This window comes from Fusarium pseudograminearum, chromosome 4 (genome assembly GCF_000303195.2).
Source record: "Fusarium pseudograminearum CS3096 chromosome 4, whole genome shotgun sequence".
NCBI lineage: Eukaryota > Fungi > Ascomycota > Sordariomycetes > Hypocreales > Nectriaceae > Fusarium > Fusarium pseudograminearum.
The window spans coordinates 4663605-4681524 of NC_031954.1; the positions used below are offsets into that span (position 1 = coordinate 4663605).

General features: G+C 47.2%; 7 protein-coding genes across 7 annotated transcripts; 6 read left to right on the forward strand and 1 right to left on the reverse strand.

The window, feature by feature from the left end:
• Positions 1 to 221: 221 nt before the first annotated feature.
• On the forward strand, positions 222 to 2026 carry FPSE_07920 (uncharacterized protein; the record flags this gene model as incomplete). Its single annotated transcript, XM_009261038.1, has 8 exons — positions 222 to 503; positions 557 to 611; positions 664 to 765; positions 824 to 838; positions 894 to 951; positions 1002 to 1217; positions 1263 to 1648; positions 1743 to 2026. The coding sequence occupies 8 exons, from the start codon at positions 222 to 224 to the stop codon at positions 2024 to 2026; spliced, it is 1398 nt and encodes a 465-aa protein (XP_009259313.1).
• A 673-nt stretch (positions 2027 to 2699) lies between these two features.
• FPSE_07921 (uncharacterized protein) lies at positions 2700 to 4355 on the forward strand (the record flags this gene model as incomplete). Its single annotated transcript, XM_009261039.1, has 3 exons — positions 2700 to 2846; positions 2899 to 2999; positions 3056 to 4355. 3 exons carry the CDS (start codon positions 2700 to 2702, stop codon positions 4353 to 4355), a joined length of 1548 nt encoding a protein of 515 aa, XP_009259314.1.
• A 392-nt stretch (positions 4356 to 4747) lies between these two features.
• On the forward strand, positions 4748 to 5863 carry FPSE_07922 (uncharacterized protein; the record flags this gene model as incomplete). The annotated part of the gene is made up of 2 exons (XM_009261040.1): positions 4748 to 4938; positions 4987 to 5863. 2 exons carry the CDS (start codon positions 4748 to 4750, stop codon positions 5861 to 5863), a joined length of 1068 nt encoding a protein of 355 aa, XP_009259315.1.
• A 5032-nt stretch (positions 5864 to 10895) lies between these two features.
• Positions 10896 to 11379, forward strand: FPSE_07923 (uncharacterized protein; the record flags this gene model as incomplete). The annotated part of the gene is made up of 2 exons (XM_009261041.1): positions 10896 to 11008; positions 11061 to 11379. 2 exons carry the CDS (start codon positions 10896 to 10898, stop codon positions 11377 to 11379), a joined length of 432 nt encoding a protein of 143 aa, XP_009259316.1.
• Positions 11380 to 11506: 127 nt separating this feature from the next.
• FPSE_07924 (uncharacterized protein) lies at positions 11507 to 13581 on the reverse strand (the record flags this gene model as incomplete). The annotated part of the gene is made up of 4 exons (XM_009261042.1): positions 11507 to 11993; positions 12046 to 12569; positions 12619 to 13096; positions 13148 to 13581. The coding sequence occupies 4 exons, from the start codon at positions 13579 to 13581 to the stop codon at positions 11507 to 11509; spliced, it is 1923 nt and encodes a 640-aa protein (XP_009259317.1).
• A 1031-nt stretch (positions 13582 to 14612) lies between these two features.
• On the forward strand, positions 14613 to 15902 carry FPSE_07925 (uncharacterized protein; the record flags this gene model as incomplete). Its single annotated transcript, XM_009261043.1, has 6 exons — positions 14613 to 14685; positions 14740 to 14765; positions 14814 to 14850; positions 14902 to 15355; positions 15404 to 15776; positions 15831 to 15902. The coding sequence occupies 6 exons, from the start codon at positions 14613 to 14615 to the stop codon at positions 15900 to 15902; spliced, it is 1035 nt and encodes a 344-aa protein (XP_009259318.1).
• Positions 15903 to 16519: 617 nt separating this feature from the next.
• Positions 16520 to 17599, forward strand: FPSE_07926 (uncharacterized protein; the record flags this gene model as incomplete). The annotated part of the gene is made up of 1 exon (XM_009261044.1): positions 16520 to 17599. The coding sequence occupies one exon, from the start codon at positions 16520 to 16522 to the stop codon at positions 17597 to 17599; it is 1080 nt and encodes a 359-aa protein (XP_009259319.1).
• Between the last annotated feature and the right edge of the window lie 321 nt (positions 17600 to 17920).

Genomic DNA, 17920 nt, shown 5'->3' on the forward strand with positions numbered 1-17920 from the left:
TCATAGATATGTTCTTTAATGTTCAATTTTGTTGAAACGCCTAGGACTATTTCCATGATTCTGGTGGCGGTCACGGCCCAGCCAGTAACTTCCAGTGGACTTGGAGCTCACCTAGGCCGCCTAGCACCTGCCGCTTCAGGGCACCCGGCCACTATAAAATACTTCCCTTCACTTCCTGAAACTTGTCTCGTGCAGTAACGATCACATAACTATTCAACACCATGGACTTTACTACTTTCTCCAATATTATCTCTGGTAGTCCTCGTGGTTCAGATATTATCACATGTGGTACAGACCCTCTCAATCAAATTCCCCTTTGGCCTGCTCCCGTAGCTACACCAAACGACATTGAAGATGTCGTGCACGCTGCCAACGAGGCATTTCCTTCATGGTCTCAGACGTCTTACAAGCAGCGAACAGAGCTGTTGGAGCGCTTTGCCGGCCTCTACCTTTCTCATGCCAATGACTTTTGTCAATTGCTTGTTAGAGAGTGCGGAAGATCTGTGAGTAGTCCAGTCCACCTCCTTTGATATTGCTTGGTACTGACAGTGTTCAGGTCGAAAAGGCAGCAATCGAAGTCTACTTTGCTGCACAATGGCTGCGATATCCAGGTTCGTTCCAGGATTGTTCACATCGATAGTCTTATTATTCTGACCGGAATAGCGAAATACAAACTTCCCGAAGAAAACATTGAGGATGATGAGAAAGCAACCATCGTTACCCACGAGCCCCTTGGAGTGGTCGCCGCTATCTGCCCTTGGAACTGTAAGACATATCTGGTATCGCATGACAACCAGTTGCTGACCTTGCTACTTTTTGATAGTTCCATTGATGCTTGGTATGCTTATGAAGCCCTCATAAGTGTCAAGTTATTTAGACTAACTATCTACCAGCAATCGGGAAAATCGCACCTGCTCTAGCTACGGGAAACTGCGTTATTCTCAAACCCTCGTACGTCAGCACTTTGTACAGGCACCTCCCAAATCACTGACTTGCCCAAGACCTTTCACTCCGTACTCGTCTCTTAAGTTGGTAGAGCTTGCCCAGCAAGTGTTTCCTCCGTCAGTTCTGCAGGTTCTCCATGGCGACAATGACTTGGGTCCCCGCCTTGTCAAACACTCTGATATTCAGAAAATCTCATTTACTGGCTCTACAGCTACAGGAAAGCAGATTCTCAAAGATGGAGCTGACACTATGAAACGTGTCACTCTGGAAACGTAGGCAAATCTCACATGATTTGTGTTCAAAGCTGACTGGTAAAGTGCTGGCAACAATGCTTCCATTGTCCTCCCCGACGTTGATCTCAAGGCCATCATCCCCCAGATCGCAGGAGGGCTATGGTTCAACGCAGGACAAGTCTGTGCCGCCACACGTCGTTTGTACATCCACCAAGACATCTTTGACGAGGCGGTGGCTCAGCTCCAAGAGGCCACAGCAGAGGCAGCCAAAGACCTTGTCTCAGGCGTCGGTCCGATCCAGAATCAGGCACAGTATGAGAAGCTCAAACAGGCGCTGGCAGATGCAAGACAGGCTGGCTGCATACTCATCTCATCGGGTCGGACGGAACCGGAGAAAGGATTCTTTATCCATCCGACCATCGTCGTGAGCCCGCCACCGGGAGCTGATATCGTTCAACAAGAGAATTTTGGTACGTCAGACACGCCATTGATGAGCTCATTTGGATGGCTATCAATATCTCTCACTAAAGTTCGATTACGGCACAGCTGACTCCATCTTACCAGGTCCTATTGTTTCGTGCATCAAGTTCTCATCCATCAACGAAGCCGTATCCATGGCCAATAGCAGCAACAGCGGTCTAGCTGCTAGCGTGTGGAGCAGCGACATATCAACCGCAAGACGGGTGGCGTCTTCTCTCGAGGCCGGCAATGTCTACATCAACGGGCCGCCTCGCCCTGATCCTCATGTGCCGTTTGGGGGTCATAAGCAGAGTGGACTGGGCGTTGAGTATGGATTGCAGGGTTTATTGTCCTACTGCCAGGCAAAGTCTACGTACCTGTACAAGTAGATAGGGCTACGCCTGTTCTTCATAACCTTGATTCTGTCTCATCATGGAGTATCACTCCCCTCCATTAATCTAACTCAATGCACGATCCTATAAATGGAGAAACGTTACAATCCCATTGTGCCATGTTTCACACACAATCTTCTAAGAAGTCATACGAATTTCCATTTGCAGTTAGCACCCAAAATGCACACACCCACCTTGTATCTCCATCTAGGCGAACTAATTCCTCACATAAGACTGGTCGATCTGAAGCCGAAGGATCAGCAAGGGTGGAGAACAAGATCCTACTGCAACTACCGCGAAGGATTCCGTATTACGGTGTTCCACTTGCTAGATATGTGCCTGTTTTCTTTTTCTATTCGATCGGAGGGTTTGTTTCGTCATACGACGGACGCCAGCCATGAAATGCGCCTGTCAGCTCATACATGCAAATGTCAGTTAATACTGAATGGTTTGTTCCGGGGGCCGCCGGCCAGGTTGATGATACGGTCTGTTCCAATCCGGTGTTTGACGAGCGACATGCCCTGACAGGAAGCCTTGGTCAATACTACAGCGGGCCTATGAGTTGCAGCTTATATGTCAGGTATAGTGCATTCATTCTCCCTGCTATTTGCTGCATGATATTCCCTTTTCTGGGCCAGAGTATCTTTTACAGTACAGCGGCCATTACGACATGTGGTCAAAACCACTAAACGATCATCTGGCCCAAGTGGCCAACTCTCTCCCGCCCGAGGTCACTGAGTCTCTGAGTAACTTGACTTGGATACAAGGCTTTGTTGCATTTATTGCCTTGTTTATCATAGTACCAAGGGTATTTGAGGTAAGATTCTGTTATTGGTGACTACCATCAACAATTCACTGACCTGTTCAAGCTTCTACGAAACATCTTTTCTCCAATTAGCCGTATTCCAGGTCCTCTCATCAACAAACTCAGCCCTTGGCCTTTGGAGATTGCAACATTCAAGGGAAAAAGGTAAGCATTCACAGCAATGGCCAAATGCACGATCTTAGCTCTAACATCTCCCATAGCCATCGTTTCGCTCGTGCCCTTCATCAGAAATATGGCCCGATCGTTGTCCTCGCTCCCAACATGATCTCTGTTGGTGACGCCAACGAGATCAAGCGCATCATCCAGAATGAAGACTGGGTCAAATGTGAAGCCATCTATGGCAACTTCAGACAAGACCCGCACCGCCCAACACTACTGGCCTTTACAGAAAAGAAGGCCTATTCCCGCCGCAAGCGTATGTTGTCTTCCATGTTTGGCATCCGCTACATTCGTAGCCTTGAACCTCTCATGAAGTCGTGCGTCGATGCTGGTGTTGCCCATCTTGACAAGCTCTGTGAGAACTCCAATAACAGCACTGTCATTAATCTCCAACACTTTATCCATGGCTTAGCCATCGACACCATCGGCGCTACTACTTTTGGTGGTAGCTTCAATGTTGTCGAGAATGGAAGTCATCCTCTCCCATCGCGACTTAAAGCTGGCATGAAGATCTCTGCTGTGATGCAGCTTATCTCATGGATAAAGTACATCCCTTTCCTCCCAAAGCGGGATCCTTATATCGAAGAGTTCACATTCAATATCGTCGACAAGCGCCGCAAGGAGTCTGGAGACGTCAAACATCAAGACCTGCTTCAGCATCTCGTTGATGTCAGTGACGACTCTCCCGGCTCTGAGTTCCGCACATCAGATGTACAGGATGAAAGCGTGATCCTTTTGGCAGCCGGTAGCGAGACAACTGCCAATGCCGAACTCTTCACCATTATGCAACTTCTCAAGCACCCTAATGTTATGAAGAAGCTTGTTGAAGAAGTTGACAAGTGGTATCCTCCCAGCGAACCTGACCGCGACACGGAATGTGCCTACTCTCAAGCGGGAATGACCTACCTGCAAGCCTGCATTGACGAGACCATGCGCCTTATCCCGGGTCAAGCTACAGGGAGCCCACGCGATGCATCCAAACATGAAACCGTGCTTGGGTACCGCATTCCCAAGGGTACCACCGTGTTTCCCAACACCCAAGAAGCACACCTCAACTCTGATAACTGGGAGAATCCAGATGAATTCATTCCAGAGCGATGGCTTGACATTTACTCGCAGAATCAGACGTCTTCTGTACCATACTGGCCATTCTCAGCCGGTAGTCGTGTATGTGTTGGCAAGCATTTCGCTTTCCAGGAGATGCACATTTCTCTCACGACCCTTCTGCGCAAGTTCAGCTTTGAGTATGTTCCTGGACAGGATGAGACAACCGTTTTTCGCATCGCGCAACAGTTACAGGCGAATTCATATGATGTCAAGGTCAAGAGACGGTTCGTGTAGGACTTTCACCAAACACAGATAGAAATCATAGTGGGCAGCAGTAGTATTTTATGTAATGTGGTTAGTTTGTAATCATGGGGTAAAAATACGACGTGTTAGTATATGACGTGACGAATAGAGACGAAATATTTGGCTCATCAAAACACACTGCAAAAATGAAGAATAATTCCTGCGCGTACCTAATCTGACCTCGTGATGAAGAGTCCCTCTAATAAGCCATCTTCTAGGCAATTTCTCTCCTGTGAGTTGATGATTGACCGAGCCTGACTGGATCCATCAAATCCTTCAAATTAACACACACACAGAGAGAAGTACTTAAACTCGGCCTCCCCCTCCGACTTGACCTTCACAACTCACTCATTTCTGCAATCAGTCTTTTCTACTTAGTAAGCATGCCAAACAAGGTCAACCAAAACGATGTACCCATGCAAGGGCAAGGAGCTTACAGCTCCCACGCTGCACTGCAGCACGAGGCGATGCTCAAAGCCCTGCCTCTCTTCCAGAAAGCTGCAAAGGCTGTAGCGGACCACGACGGTGATCACACGGCCATTGTTGAGTATGGGTCTGCTCATGGCAACAATTCGTAAGTGGGATGACACATATTTATTCCAGGTTATTGATCAATCTTCAGATTGGAACCTATTCAAGCCATCCTGAAGGCAACTCCTCCACGTCAAGTTGAGCTGCTGTTCAGCGATCGCCCAGAGAACGACTTTAGTACTCTGTCTACCACCATCACATCATGGGCCGACACATTGGACAAGACTGAATTCCCCCATTCCTTGTTTTTGAGCATGATACCTCGCAACTTCTATCAGAAAGTTGTTCCCCCTAAATCAGCACATCTCGGCTTCTCACTCGCTGCTCTGCACCATCTCGACCATGTTCCTCCTCCAACTGGCGTGCAGTCGGAGGATGATCATTTGCTCCAGAACCAAGCCCATCTTGATCTTTCCACCTTTCTGGAACTTCGCGCCCAGGAGATTATCTCTGGTGGCTCACTTGTTCTCACATTCGTTGGTCAAGCATCTGCTGGATATGAGAACTACAGTGGACCTGTCGATGCGTGCCGTAACGCGATGATCGAGATGGTCCAGCAAGGGATCATTCCTGTTTCAGTTGCCGCAGCTTTTCGCGTCCCAACGTACAATCGAACTCTGGATGATGTGAGGAAGGTCCTGGGTGAGATGAGCAACCTTTGGAAAGCTCATGATCTCTTCGAGGACGACATCACCCATCCAGCCATCCATAATTTGAGAAAGAAGCAGGCTGAGGGTGAAGACGCTAGTCGAGAATATGGTAATGTTGTTATTGACTGGATGATGGCTGTTTGCTCCGGATACTTTCTCAAAGCTCTCAAAGTTGGCAATGAAGGACGCTACAGTGACAAGGAGGAGAAGAGGCTTTTGGGTGATTGGGTTGCTAGGACTAAGGCATTATTCATTCGGGATCACAAGGATGAGGAGGTTGTTTGCTCATTTGTCTATCTTCATTTGGGTAGGGTTTAGCTGGCGGCGTTTTAGTGACGTCAATGGAACTTCTGACGATGAGACAATCAAAAGTGGGATTTGTCAGCAATTCTTATGTTCCAACTTAAGAACGTTAGCTTCAAGACTGTCACGTATGTTCCACAATCTTGACCTCAAATACCACTCTTGATGCTCTTGCCCGCTTGAAACGTAATTATCGTGTCAACTTTCGACCTTCTTTCACAAACAAACCAACAATGGCTCAATCCAATCATGACTCCATTCGGCCTTTTAAGGTCTCCATCCCACAGTCGGATCTCGATGACCTGCAAACTCGTCTTCGACTAACCAGATGGCCGGACAAAGAGCTCGTTGACGACTGGTCCCAAGGTGTCCCGCTGCCGGTAATTCAAGACCTTTGCAAATATTGGCAAACTGAATACGATTGGCGAAGGTGCGAAGCCTTGCTCAACTCGTATCCTCAGTTTACGACAACCATCGATGGAGTTGAGATATACTTCCTACATATCCAGTCAAAGCATAAGAATGCTACGCCTCTCTTACTCACACATGGTTGGCCAGGTTCAGTCCTGGAGTTCAGACATGTCATCGAGAAACTTGTCGACCCTGAATCACATGGGGGCTCTCACGACGACGCGTTCCACCTCATTCTGCCAGCACTTCCAGGCTATGGATTTTCAGGCAAGCCAAAAGAGACTGGCTGGGGCCATGAGCACACTGCTCGTGCATGGGCAGAGCTGATGAGACGCCTTGGATACATGGATCGCGAGTGGGTGGCTCAAGGCGGAGACTGGGGAGCTTTTGTAGTCGCGAGTCTTGGTCATCAAGCTCCAAAAGGACTAAAAAGTCTTCATTTCAACTCTATCTACTTTGAACCCAAGGTAAAATGAAATAGTCCCTCCCTTCGCAGAAAACCAGCTAATTCTAGTCACAGAAGGAAGTTCAAGTTCCGATCAAGGATACCCAAGCTGAAGAGAGAGCCATGCGCCTCGACAACATCCGAGATATCACTGGTTTCAAAGGATATTTCCTAGAGCAGTCAACGAAACCCCAAACCGTCGGCTATGGACTCGCAGATTCACCAGTCGGTCAAGCCGCCTGGATCTACGAAAAGTACCAAGATTGGTCACACCATGATGGAGATGTAGAGACTGTGTTTAGCAAAGACGAGATGCTCGACACAATCATGCTCTACTGGCTCACCAACTCTAGTACGTCATCTGCTCGCTACTACTGGGAGTGCGCATCTGCGACGACTGCATGGGAGATAAATATCCCAGTTGGCGTCAGCTGGTTTGGTGGTGATAACAGTTTTGCGCCGAAGGAATGGTGTGATCGTTACTACAAGAATATTGTGTATTGGAATGAATTGCCGAGAGGTGGCCACTTTGCGGCTTGGGAGCAGCCCGATGCGTTCGTTGCAGAGATGCGCGAGTGGCACAAACAGGTCAAGTAAATCTAGACAGTCAAAGCGATGTCAGTATGGCATTTCTATTCGCAGATGAGAGCTATCTTTGGAGATATTACCAACAAGATTACCGCAATTCTGGAATAAGGTTGGGGAGACTCCAGATGCCGAGGACTTCTCCCCGCACAACTTAGGCTGATTATCCCAGCTTCCTGAACAGCATTAGCTCGCTTGCTCGGTATATCTTTGACCGATGGCAGAAATACTATTTATATGTAATTCCAGTAAGGCCTCATCTTGGTTCTTCTTGATCACGACTGTCCCCAATCGTCAAGATGAAGTTGTCCGGGTTAATTCCGCTGCTAAGCTTGCTACCATGTCTCGAGGCAGCACCATCGCCAGGCCATCCTCCCAAAAAGACCTTTAATTTTTCTAAAATTAACAAGATTGTATCATTGTGAGTCTACAGCATATTTCTATTGCTACTATCATCTGACTATGATGCAGTGGCGACTCATGGACAGACACTCGCTTCGACATATCTGGTCAACAGCCCTCTCCCTCCAACCCGATAGGAAACACGGGCAAGACAAGCTCCAATGGCAAAATGTGGCCTATGTACCTGACCACCCAGTACAACGCGTCTTCGATTCTACTGTACAACATGGCTGTAGGTGGCGCAGTAGTCGACAGGGATATCGTAACGACCGGCCCCAACGACGTGGATACGCAGGTCCACGACAAGTTACCAGTTTACCTGGACCAGCACCCAAAGCTCTTTGCGCCAAAGGAAACACTTTGGACCATCTTCATAGGCATCAACGATATCTACCGGACCATAACTCAAGACGACCAAGAAGAGACCATTGTCGCTATTATCGCGCGAATTCGCCAGCTCACTCTTGACTTGTATGGCTACGGTGCTCGGCAATTTCTCTTCGTCTCAACGCCCCCACAGTCTCTGTTCCCGAACAACAGGCCCAAGGACATCGCACCCAAACTCGAAGCCGCAAGTCAAAATTGGAATAAGAAGCTCAAGAAGCTTGTGCATGAGTTGGATCATAAGCAAAAGCACAGCACCTTTTTCTTCTTTGACGTTGTTCCTCTGATCACGGCTGTTACAGAGGACCCTTCACAGTTTCCTGAAACAGCAATCTACAAGAGCAACGCGTTTTGCGCCGACTATAAATCGTAGGTTAAACAAAGGTCTATGTTTGTAAGCAAAGCTAATATTTCACGCAGAGGGACTCTTGTGCCAGACTTCAAGTCAGAGACTTGTGAGTATAACGCGCTGGAGTATATGTACATCGACGGAGCGCATCCAACGCAACCCTTCCATCAAATCCTTGCCAAAAGGATTTCAGAGCAACTTGTAGCAGGACATTCTATCAGCTGAGATCAGAGACCGTTTTAAACTAGAATGGGTTGGAAAGCAATTTTGAGAGCGTAGCATTGATCTACTTGTGCGTATTCGTCTCTATGCCTCTTGTGCATACATAAAGGAATCGTTTGTGCTGTTATGTCTTTATGCACTGCCTTCGTCTCCATATAATTGGGGGCGGGGTACTCCTCCTCGTTGTTTGATTTGCCCTTCTCATGATTTCGCCAACCACGATCAAATTACTCTGGCTTAGGTTGTGACCTGTTTTTATGCAGTATCATACAAGCACAACATTCATCGATTCCATAATTGACTATAAGCACCATATCTTTTCAACCAACGTGACACTGATTTTGCTTCTTAGTTCTTATCAGTTTTCACCAGCTTTTACTATACACGGATATCTGTTAGAACGGGTTCTCAATAGATGACAAATGAGGCGACTTAAACACTACCCAGCACAATCTCCTCAGTCCTTTCCAATAGCCTCTCCGTCACATTGGTGCCATACACCGCTTCATTCCACGACACGTCAAACACGATCTAGGCCCGCCATGTCCAAAGGGAACGTTTCCCAGATGGGGGCATGCTACGTTGGGGTGGTCAAGAGCCTTTTGGTAGTACTCCGAGAACTCAATTGTGGTCTTGTCGAAAGTGCCTGGACTTGTGGATACATGGGATGGAATCATGTCACCCAATGTCCAGTGTAGGTACTTGAGCACACCTCCACTGCTTCAAAGCTGATATGCATCTTATCTTATCTTATCTAAATTCCCTGCATCCCGTAGCTTGTGGCTGATGAAGAGTAGGAAATCACTTGGACAAGCTCAATGATGAGACAAGAGCAATCAGGCGACTTCTCTTTATCCAGGAAATTCGGTACATTCGATAGCCCACCAACTTCGTAAACCTCTGACTACAAATTTTACGTGAAACTTGCACCTAAGAATGAGCAACTGGGGACTTGAACACTCGGCCTTTCAGCAAATTGCGTTCGAGGTTGGTCTATGCAAGGGTCCTGCGAGACTAGGCCAGATCAAGACATCACCTCGCTTAGTGATGTCATCTCAATGCGCAAGGAAGGCTAAGTAGCCTGGTGATGTTTTTGATCTCAAGATGTTCAGGGTAAGTTGCAGAATTATATTGAAACAATGCATATAACCTACAAGAGTTAGTTGTAAATGTTGATAATAGATTATGTAATCGTCTGTGACTTTAGTTATTATTATGTCGTTTGGTTTCATCTGACTGTGAATCATGTACATGTGTGAGACGCCAAGGACTCATTGCACAACTCCCCATCACTGTATCAAATCAAGACCCTGAGAACATCACCGACATGTTTCGAAATATCTCATAGATCAACGTTCGTGTGCCCTGCTCCACCATGAACTCTGAATCTCGCGTAAGTTTTCCAGAATGACGATCTCTTAAGGCTATGCTACGTTGCAATTACTATTAATACGCCGATATAGGGAAACAATGGATCAGTATTGCAGTGCCAGTAAAGCGGTAAGGACGACGCGTTGAAAATGGGGACTAATCAAGCACGGATATAATGTAACCCCAACCACAGAACTCGGCCGAATATAGTTCTGATACAAATGACTTGTGAAATTAGTCCCCTCGGATGGTCGGTACATTGAGACACTCCATAGCGTAGTATCTATGTGACATCATAGAATTAATCCAGAACAAATTAATCCACTCAGCCACCGCCATTCACCCCCCTTTCTGTCCAAATTCAATCTAGGTGGGTTGCGTTTAAACAGGTCAGAAACCAAGAATAGAAGCTATTAACATGATCTCTCACAGGGCCCTTGAAAATCACCTGTAGCTCAGAAACACTTTGAACATAGGGAAAAATGCAAACAAACAACTTCTCCTTCAAGCACCATACTCAGAAACTATCTTCCCTCTGACCGACTCGAATGGAATGTAACTACAGAGTATACGCATTGATTTGCTGTCTCTCCCTTGCCCACCTCCCGAGCCGTTCTTCCGTTCGGCATGTAGAATACGAGGTCTCGGCATCGTGACGCTAGGTTGCCTTCCCCACAAACAGGAGCATTTGAGGACGATCGTCGTGGGATCGGCAGTGGCCTCGTGTTTTGATGGGACGACATGTCAGGTACAAAAGGACGATGAGATCCCGTCTCAAAGGAACATTATCATCTCATCTCAACTCACTCCAACACAACTACTACAACTACAACACACATACAAACAACTCCAAAACCAACCCAACCAACACTACCAAAATGAAGTTCTCCGCCGCCACTCTTCTCGCCGCTGCTGCCAGCGTCTCCGCTACTGCCGTCTTTGAGGTCAAGGATTTCACTGCCAGCTGCATTGCCCACAGCACCTTCTGCGAGTATGTTTTCACCTAAACTCCCCGTTCATCATGGTACTAACACCACACAAAGCTATCAGTTCAAGGTCATCCAGCCCCACTCCATGGAGACCTGGGAGAACGCCGTTGTCTGCAACGCCCGCGCTCAGTCCACCGACTACACTCTCCCCGACATCAAGGATGGAAAGTGTAAGGACTCTTCCCGCACCTTCACCGTCACCCGTGGTGACAAGGGTCTTCTCGTCAAGATCTCTCAGCCCGTCAGCCCCAAGAGCAACACCGTTGGAGAGCACTTCATCCCCAAGTCTCTGCTCTTCCAGTCCGAGGTTCCCAACGCCGAGGTCCAGATGTACAACGGACCCAAGGACTTTGAGTTCACCCAGACCTCTTAGATTGGCTCCCTGTTACTTTCTGTGTCTTATGCAGGCGTGTTTAGACAGTTTTGCTTATATTAGACTATTCTTTTGAATATACTTACATAAACCCCGATCTTTGATATATCCAAGTGCATGCAGTAGCTTATATTCTACAAAGTCGTCCATTTTGAGTAGGTACTCCATCAACTTGGTCTGTGATATACCATCTCTCACTTCCAACACCTTGGAGAGCATAGAAAAGACCTGTAGAATCAACTTGATCCTTGATGCTGAGAAGTCTCTTATACTTCGTGGCACCATAGAACGACTTCTGAAAATCGGGTTCAGTAACATCAGCCTCAGAAGCGTACGCGCCGCCTCCAGGAGTGACATCCCTCCAGGGTTTCATCCAGTCGTTTGTCAGAGTCTTGCTCTTCTCAGATATCATATCCCATGAACTACCCTCGGGAAACTCAACAGCTGAAATCGCCCACATGGCTGCATCTCGCCAAGCAGGGTTTACAGCGTTGTCTGGATGGGGACCTGGACCGCCAGTTATGCCAAACCCGATGATATTTCCACCTTTGTCGGACAGACTCTTGAGCGCAGCAAAGGTTTTGTTGAACTTGGCTGGATCCTCAAAGTTATCACTATACGTGTCCTGATTAGCTCAAACTACTATACGACAGGGTGAGTACTTACCATGGGAAGAGGCGACCTGCTGTCTTGGTACTAGTACCTCCGACAGCTTCGCGGGCGAAACCAACAGACCAAGCACCGAGGAAAGAATCATGCTCGGACTCTGTAACTTCAGGTTCGATACCAAGGTCCTTCCAGGATTTAAAGAGAGGAGCTGTCAGAGTCTTCAACTCAGCAAGAGTATGGTTTGGTGCAAACCAAGGGAACATGGCAAAACTCAGTGCATCGCCCTCGCCGTGAAAAATGCCCCAATATTCGTAGTTGCCAGCCTTATTGAAAGTTGGGAAACGTTCCCAAAACGCTCGAATGGCTTTCCAGAACGTTTCCTGAGAGATAGTCTCGCTTGTACCGAATGCAAAACTCATGATAGATGCCTTAAGTTTGGGAAAGACTTTGACAGTGTATGAAGTCACGATACCGAATGTACTTCCACCACCACCTCGTAGGGCCCAGAAAAGATCAGTATTTTGCCATTCGTTGGCTGTAAGAAAACGACCATCGGCAGTGACGACTTGAATACTAAGGACCTAGACTCAAGTCAGTACATGAATTGGGCTACGATGTTTGTTTTCTTACCTGATCCGCTGCTAGACCGTAGATAGGAGATAGAGGTGAATGTCCACCACCAGCCAGATATCCACCAGCGAAGCCCACGCTCATCCCTTCACCTCCAACAGCAGTCACGCCATATTTATCAGCTGCCTCATAAAGTTCAGAGCCAATGACACCAGCAGCAACCTTCATTGCAGGCCCACTATAAGACGGGGTCTTGAAGTCTTTGAAGTACTGGATACTCTTGAACCGCTGCATCCAGAGAGACAAAGCGCCAGCGCCAGCAGAGCGACCATTAAAGTCATGGCCGGTGTTTTTGATAACGAGTCGAAGATTGAGAGATCGAGCTAAGTTAACGGCTAGTTGTATATGTGCGACGTTGTGAGCGTCAACAACGTAGGAGGGAAAGCCGCCTAGCGTACAGTTTCCGTCGGGTTTATTGCCGGGCATGCATGTTCGACCTTGATAGATCGGCCACATGACAGAAGTTGGATCAGCGATACTGGATCTAGTTAGTAGTGACCGTGAAGTGCAAGAGTCTGAGTTGACTGACTGAAGCGAAGAATTGCTCCATTGATCAACGATATGCCTACACCGAGCCTTACTGTAAACTCCAAGATTGTCGTAGCATGATGCACCAATGGGAATAGTCTTGATCAAAGCGCTTCCAGTGATGCGATACAGAAACTTCCAAACATCATCCTCGGGCCAACGAGCGTCTCCCGGGAAGGTTTTGCATTTACTCCGTGCAAGGAGACCAATACTTCGTTTTCTGATTTCGTCTTCGGGATAGAAAAGCTTTGCGTGTTTGAAGCCAAGCTCCTCAAGGTCCTTGACTGACGCGGTTGTCAGTTGAAACTTCTCTTCTGCCAGGTAATTACCCTCTACTGTCTCGCCGACTTGATCAGTTACAGCTGCATTAGTGAGCTCAAGACGTGAGACAAGAAGAGAAAATAACCCGGCGAGGACGCGAGGGGTAATCTGCATGATGTAACCAGCCAGAAAAGAGTAGAGGTGTAGTGACGAAAGAGATGATTAATGCAGTCAATCACACTAAACAATGATTGCATCAGCCCCCTTTATGTGTGTCGCATCGAGCTATATGTACAAGTACACAGGAGACAAGCATGTGGGATTTATGGAAGGGAAATAACTATGCGAAATCTCGCTTCTCTGTTTGTTCTTAAGCATATTCCCCAGGGTAGTTGTTAACATGCACCTAACTATACCTGGGTTCCTGCATCGGAACGTCTTCCACAATTGCCTATGTCGGTTAAGCTGATTGTTGGTTGAACCAAGCATTTAACAGGACGGAGGGAAGAATTGCCGCATATTACAGGGATTATTGTTGCCATCGGCTCGACGGAGAACGATCCGATGTGTGTGGAGTTTCCCCATGCTCGCCATGAATTGCAACCGACTGCAACGTGTTGAAGAATACAGACATGTTGGTTGTAATTGCTTGCCAAGTTCTGTGCGATCTATCCGGTTGATTCATTTTGATGTGTCAAGAGAGATCTACATATTTGAGGATTCTGTTAATGCATCATCTCACTTTCAACAGGTTATCTCTTCTCGGGATAGCTTGCTTCTTCAGGGGCACATTGCAAGTTGTCACGTGGAACCGACAATAAATCAAGCCAAAGGTACCACAGTAGTGTAGCAGCGCAGGACCCAACTGTTGATGATCCGATAATTGTGATAATACTTGGTGGACAATCAGACCCTTGTCCATACTGAAACACTGTACTACGAATGAAGTTGTTAGCTTGCCTGCTATTGTTAAGGTGGTAGACTTGGTACTACCAGCAGATGCAAGTCGTCGAGAAAACGTCCACAAACCGTAGAATGTCCGCGTAAAATGTAGATGCCTCGTTTCTGCTTATTGTTTCTCGAATGCACCGTCTGTTTTCGAGTATGACTGGAAATGATGACCCTGGGGGTCGTTACGTGCCATTCTCGGAACTACCAACAACACAACACCTCTCTAGCAGGGTGCCATTGCAATCATCTTTATCATGACTGATTTTTCTGTCTTGGTTTGGGCCGTCCGCATATACTACAGATTCGACAAAAAGCAAGTCGGTATCGGTAAGTTCCCCACACGAGGAATGTTCTGTGTTACCCTTTACTGACTTCTTCTAGACGACTGGCTTGTTACCTTTGCGACCGTAAGGAAGTCATTGCCTTGAAATACAACTGTTAGCTAATCGGCACAGATGTTTTCCGTCGGCTTGGTCGTGCCAAATTATTACTGTATGTCTCATCCACCCCAACACTTCAATGGACATAACTCATACAGCAAAGTCTTTAGATATGGCTACACAGGCTTTCCCACCGACGATATCTCCGACAACTTGGACATGGAACCTGTTCTACTTTACAACTGGACAATGCAAGTCTTGTATAATCCAATACTGGCATTAGTGAAATCATCCCTCCTCTTCTTCTTACTTCGACTCGGCGGGCATCGATGCATTATCAAGTGGTCCATATACATCCTGAATACCTTCAACATCGCTCTCATGATTGCGATTTTCCTAACAGTTATTCTGCAAACTATCCCCATTAATGCTTTCTGGGATCAGTCGGTGACACCACGGCATCAGATCGACCGGCCTGTCTTTTATATCTCCACAGCAATCATCACCATCGTGACGGACGTCCTTGTACTTCTGATACCGTTTTGGGTGTTTGTCGGGCTAAAGATGAGACTCGCTGCTAAGCTGGGACTCATAGTGGTGTTTCTTGCGGGCGGAGTGTAAGTACCTATTGAAGCGGGCCCTTGACTAATGCTGACGATAATTAGAGTGACCATTGTTGGAATCTTTCGCATGATAGAATTGCAAAAGATATTTTACCACCCTGGATACGACTCAGGGGAATCCCTGGCGGATACCTTGGATAGTGTTGAGGTTAATCTGGCCATCATCGCCTGCTGTGGGCCAGCTTTGCGTCCATTGTTTCGCAAGATGTTTCCTCGACTACTCTCAAGTCGAAGTACTAAAGAAGCCGGGAAATATCTCAAATCAAGTAAATGTGGGAATGCCACGGGTATCGGAGGGACGATTTACCTCAAGGATATGCACCGAAGTAACGTGCAGACAGAGATACACAGTTACTCACCCGATGGGAGCCAGAAAGATATCATGAGGTATACGGGAATTCTCAGAACCACGTCAGTAAATTGTGTTTTGGTATAGCAATATTGTTCTCAATTTAATAACTGTCTTCAGTTTGGCGTGCAATATGACGATGCGGTTTCACCAGAGAGAGAAGCGCAGAAACACGACAGGAGAGTGGGATAGTTGCCACGGTCACAGGGTTAGTCGTTCTGGAGTTTAAAGGCATTTGAGTGATGTACCTGCTAGTAGATGCAGCAGCAAATACCGAAGTGTGTAGCATATGATACGCAATTGGATAATTCGAGTTGAGTTGCTCGTGATCCTGTAGTGCGACTTTGAGATTAGTGATCATCTATTATTCAGCCCACCAGCTCGGCTCTAACTCGTCATACAGCCGTGTTAACCCTAGACTGAGGTTGGCAACTCGAGAGAGACATCCGCGTTTCCCGTGCCCAAGTATCTCTTGATTTCCCCAATATCACTCACGGGGAGGTAGGCAACCTATCAGCACGAGGTGATCATCAACGACTGGTTATTGGCAAGGGCAAAAACAATAACAGAATACTAATCATTATATTATTAATAATGCAGAATGACAAAGAGTGCCGTGTCTACAAGGATATTTGCCATCTTGGACTTCATGTGCTACAGTTTGTTCAATTATACACATATGTATTTATAGGTATATGAATATTCGGTCATTCTGGACATCCTCAACATTATCGCTTCATCAATCGCACTCAAAACAAATACTCAATAATATCCCCAAACTCTAACTCTCTCTCTCTCTCGAACAAAATATGTCCCGTCGCATCTTCGTCATCGGAGCTACAGGTGCCCAAGGCCTCCCTGTCTGCCGAGGCCTCGCCAAAGACGGTGCCTACAGTCTCCGCGTTCTAACCCGTGACACCACATCAGAGCGCGCCAAACAGCTCGCTGAACTTGGCGACGTTGAATTCATCCAAGGCTCTTTCGCCAATGAAGACAACCTGCGTAAAGGCTTCACTGGCTGCTATGGCGCCTTTGTCAACATCGACGGATTCAATACTGGCGAGAAAGCCGAGATCTACTGGACGATTCGCGCTTACGAGTTGGCTATCGAATGTGGCATCAAGTTCTTTGTCTTTGGAAACTTGGACTACGGTTATAAGAAGGGAGGGTACGATCCCAAGTTCCGAGCCGGCCATTATGATGCAAAAGGTCGACTTGCTGAGTGGATGCTGAGTCAGAGAAAGAGCCACAGTATGGGTACTGCGATTTTCACTACGGGTCCATATATCGAAATGGCCGTCTCTGCTCAGAGCGCCATGGTGCCTCATGTTGTTGACGGTGTGGTGACTTGGTCTGTCCCGCTCGGTGATGGAGCCATGGTGCTTGTCGCGCTGGATGACTGCGAGTATTATGTCCGCTGGCTTTTCGATCACCCGGAAAGATCAGATGGTATGGATCTTGAAGTTGCCATAGATCATATCACGATCGACGGACTTGCCCAAGCTTTCCAAAAGGTCACTGGCAAGCCCGCCAAGTGCGTCGACATCCCGCTCTCAACTTATTTCGAAAACGTGCCTGCGCAGGGCAATATTCCCGCTGGATACAACGCCGACCCGAAGGATCCTGCAACCATGTCGATTAAGGATAACTTCACTGGGTTCTGGAACTTGTGGAGGCATTCTGGTGGGAATAAGGGCGTTATCAGAAGGGATTATGACCTTTTGGATGAGATTCATCCGAACAGAATCAGGACTGCAGAGGAGTTCTTCCGTCGGGAGGAGGAGAAACGAAAAGCGTTGGGGCTTTGTGGTCTGTATGAGGCTATCGAGAATGGAAGTATTGGGATCATTTTGAAGGCGCGCGAGGATGGAAGGAAGGGTGCTCTTTGATACTGTTTAAACATCCTAGTGGCAACATGATGACACTTGATAAGTTGACACTTGTCATGTGCCATTTAACATTGGCATCAAACCTTCATTCACAGCTCAGCCCCCATTGATGCATCCATTCATGGGGGAGCATCCCCAATGATCCAGCCAACGAGGATCAACTTCATCTTAGGGCTCAATGAGTCTCTACACAACCGCTAATCAATCTTGGAATACATTTGCTTTGTCTAAGAATATTTAGTAAAACGAGTTTCACGATGCCTCACGTGAGATGTAATACTTTACAGTTTTGTCAATGTCAAGTAAGAACAACGTGGCAAC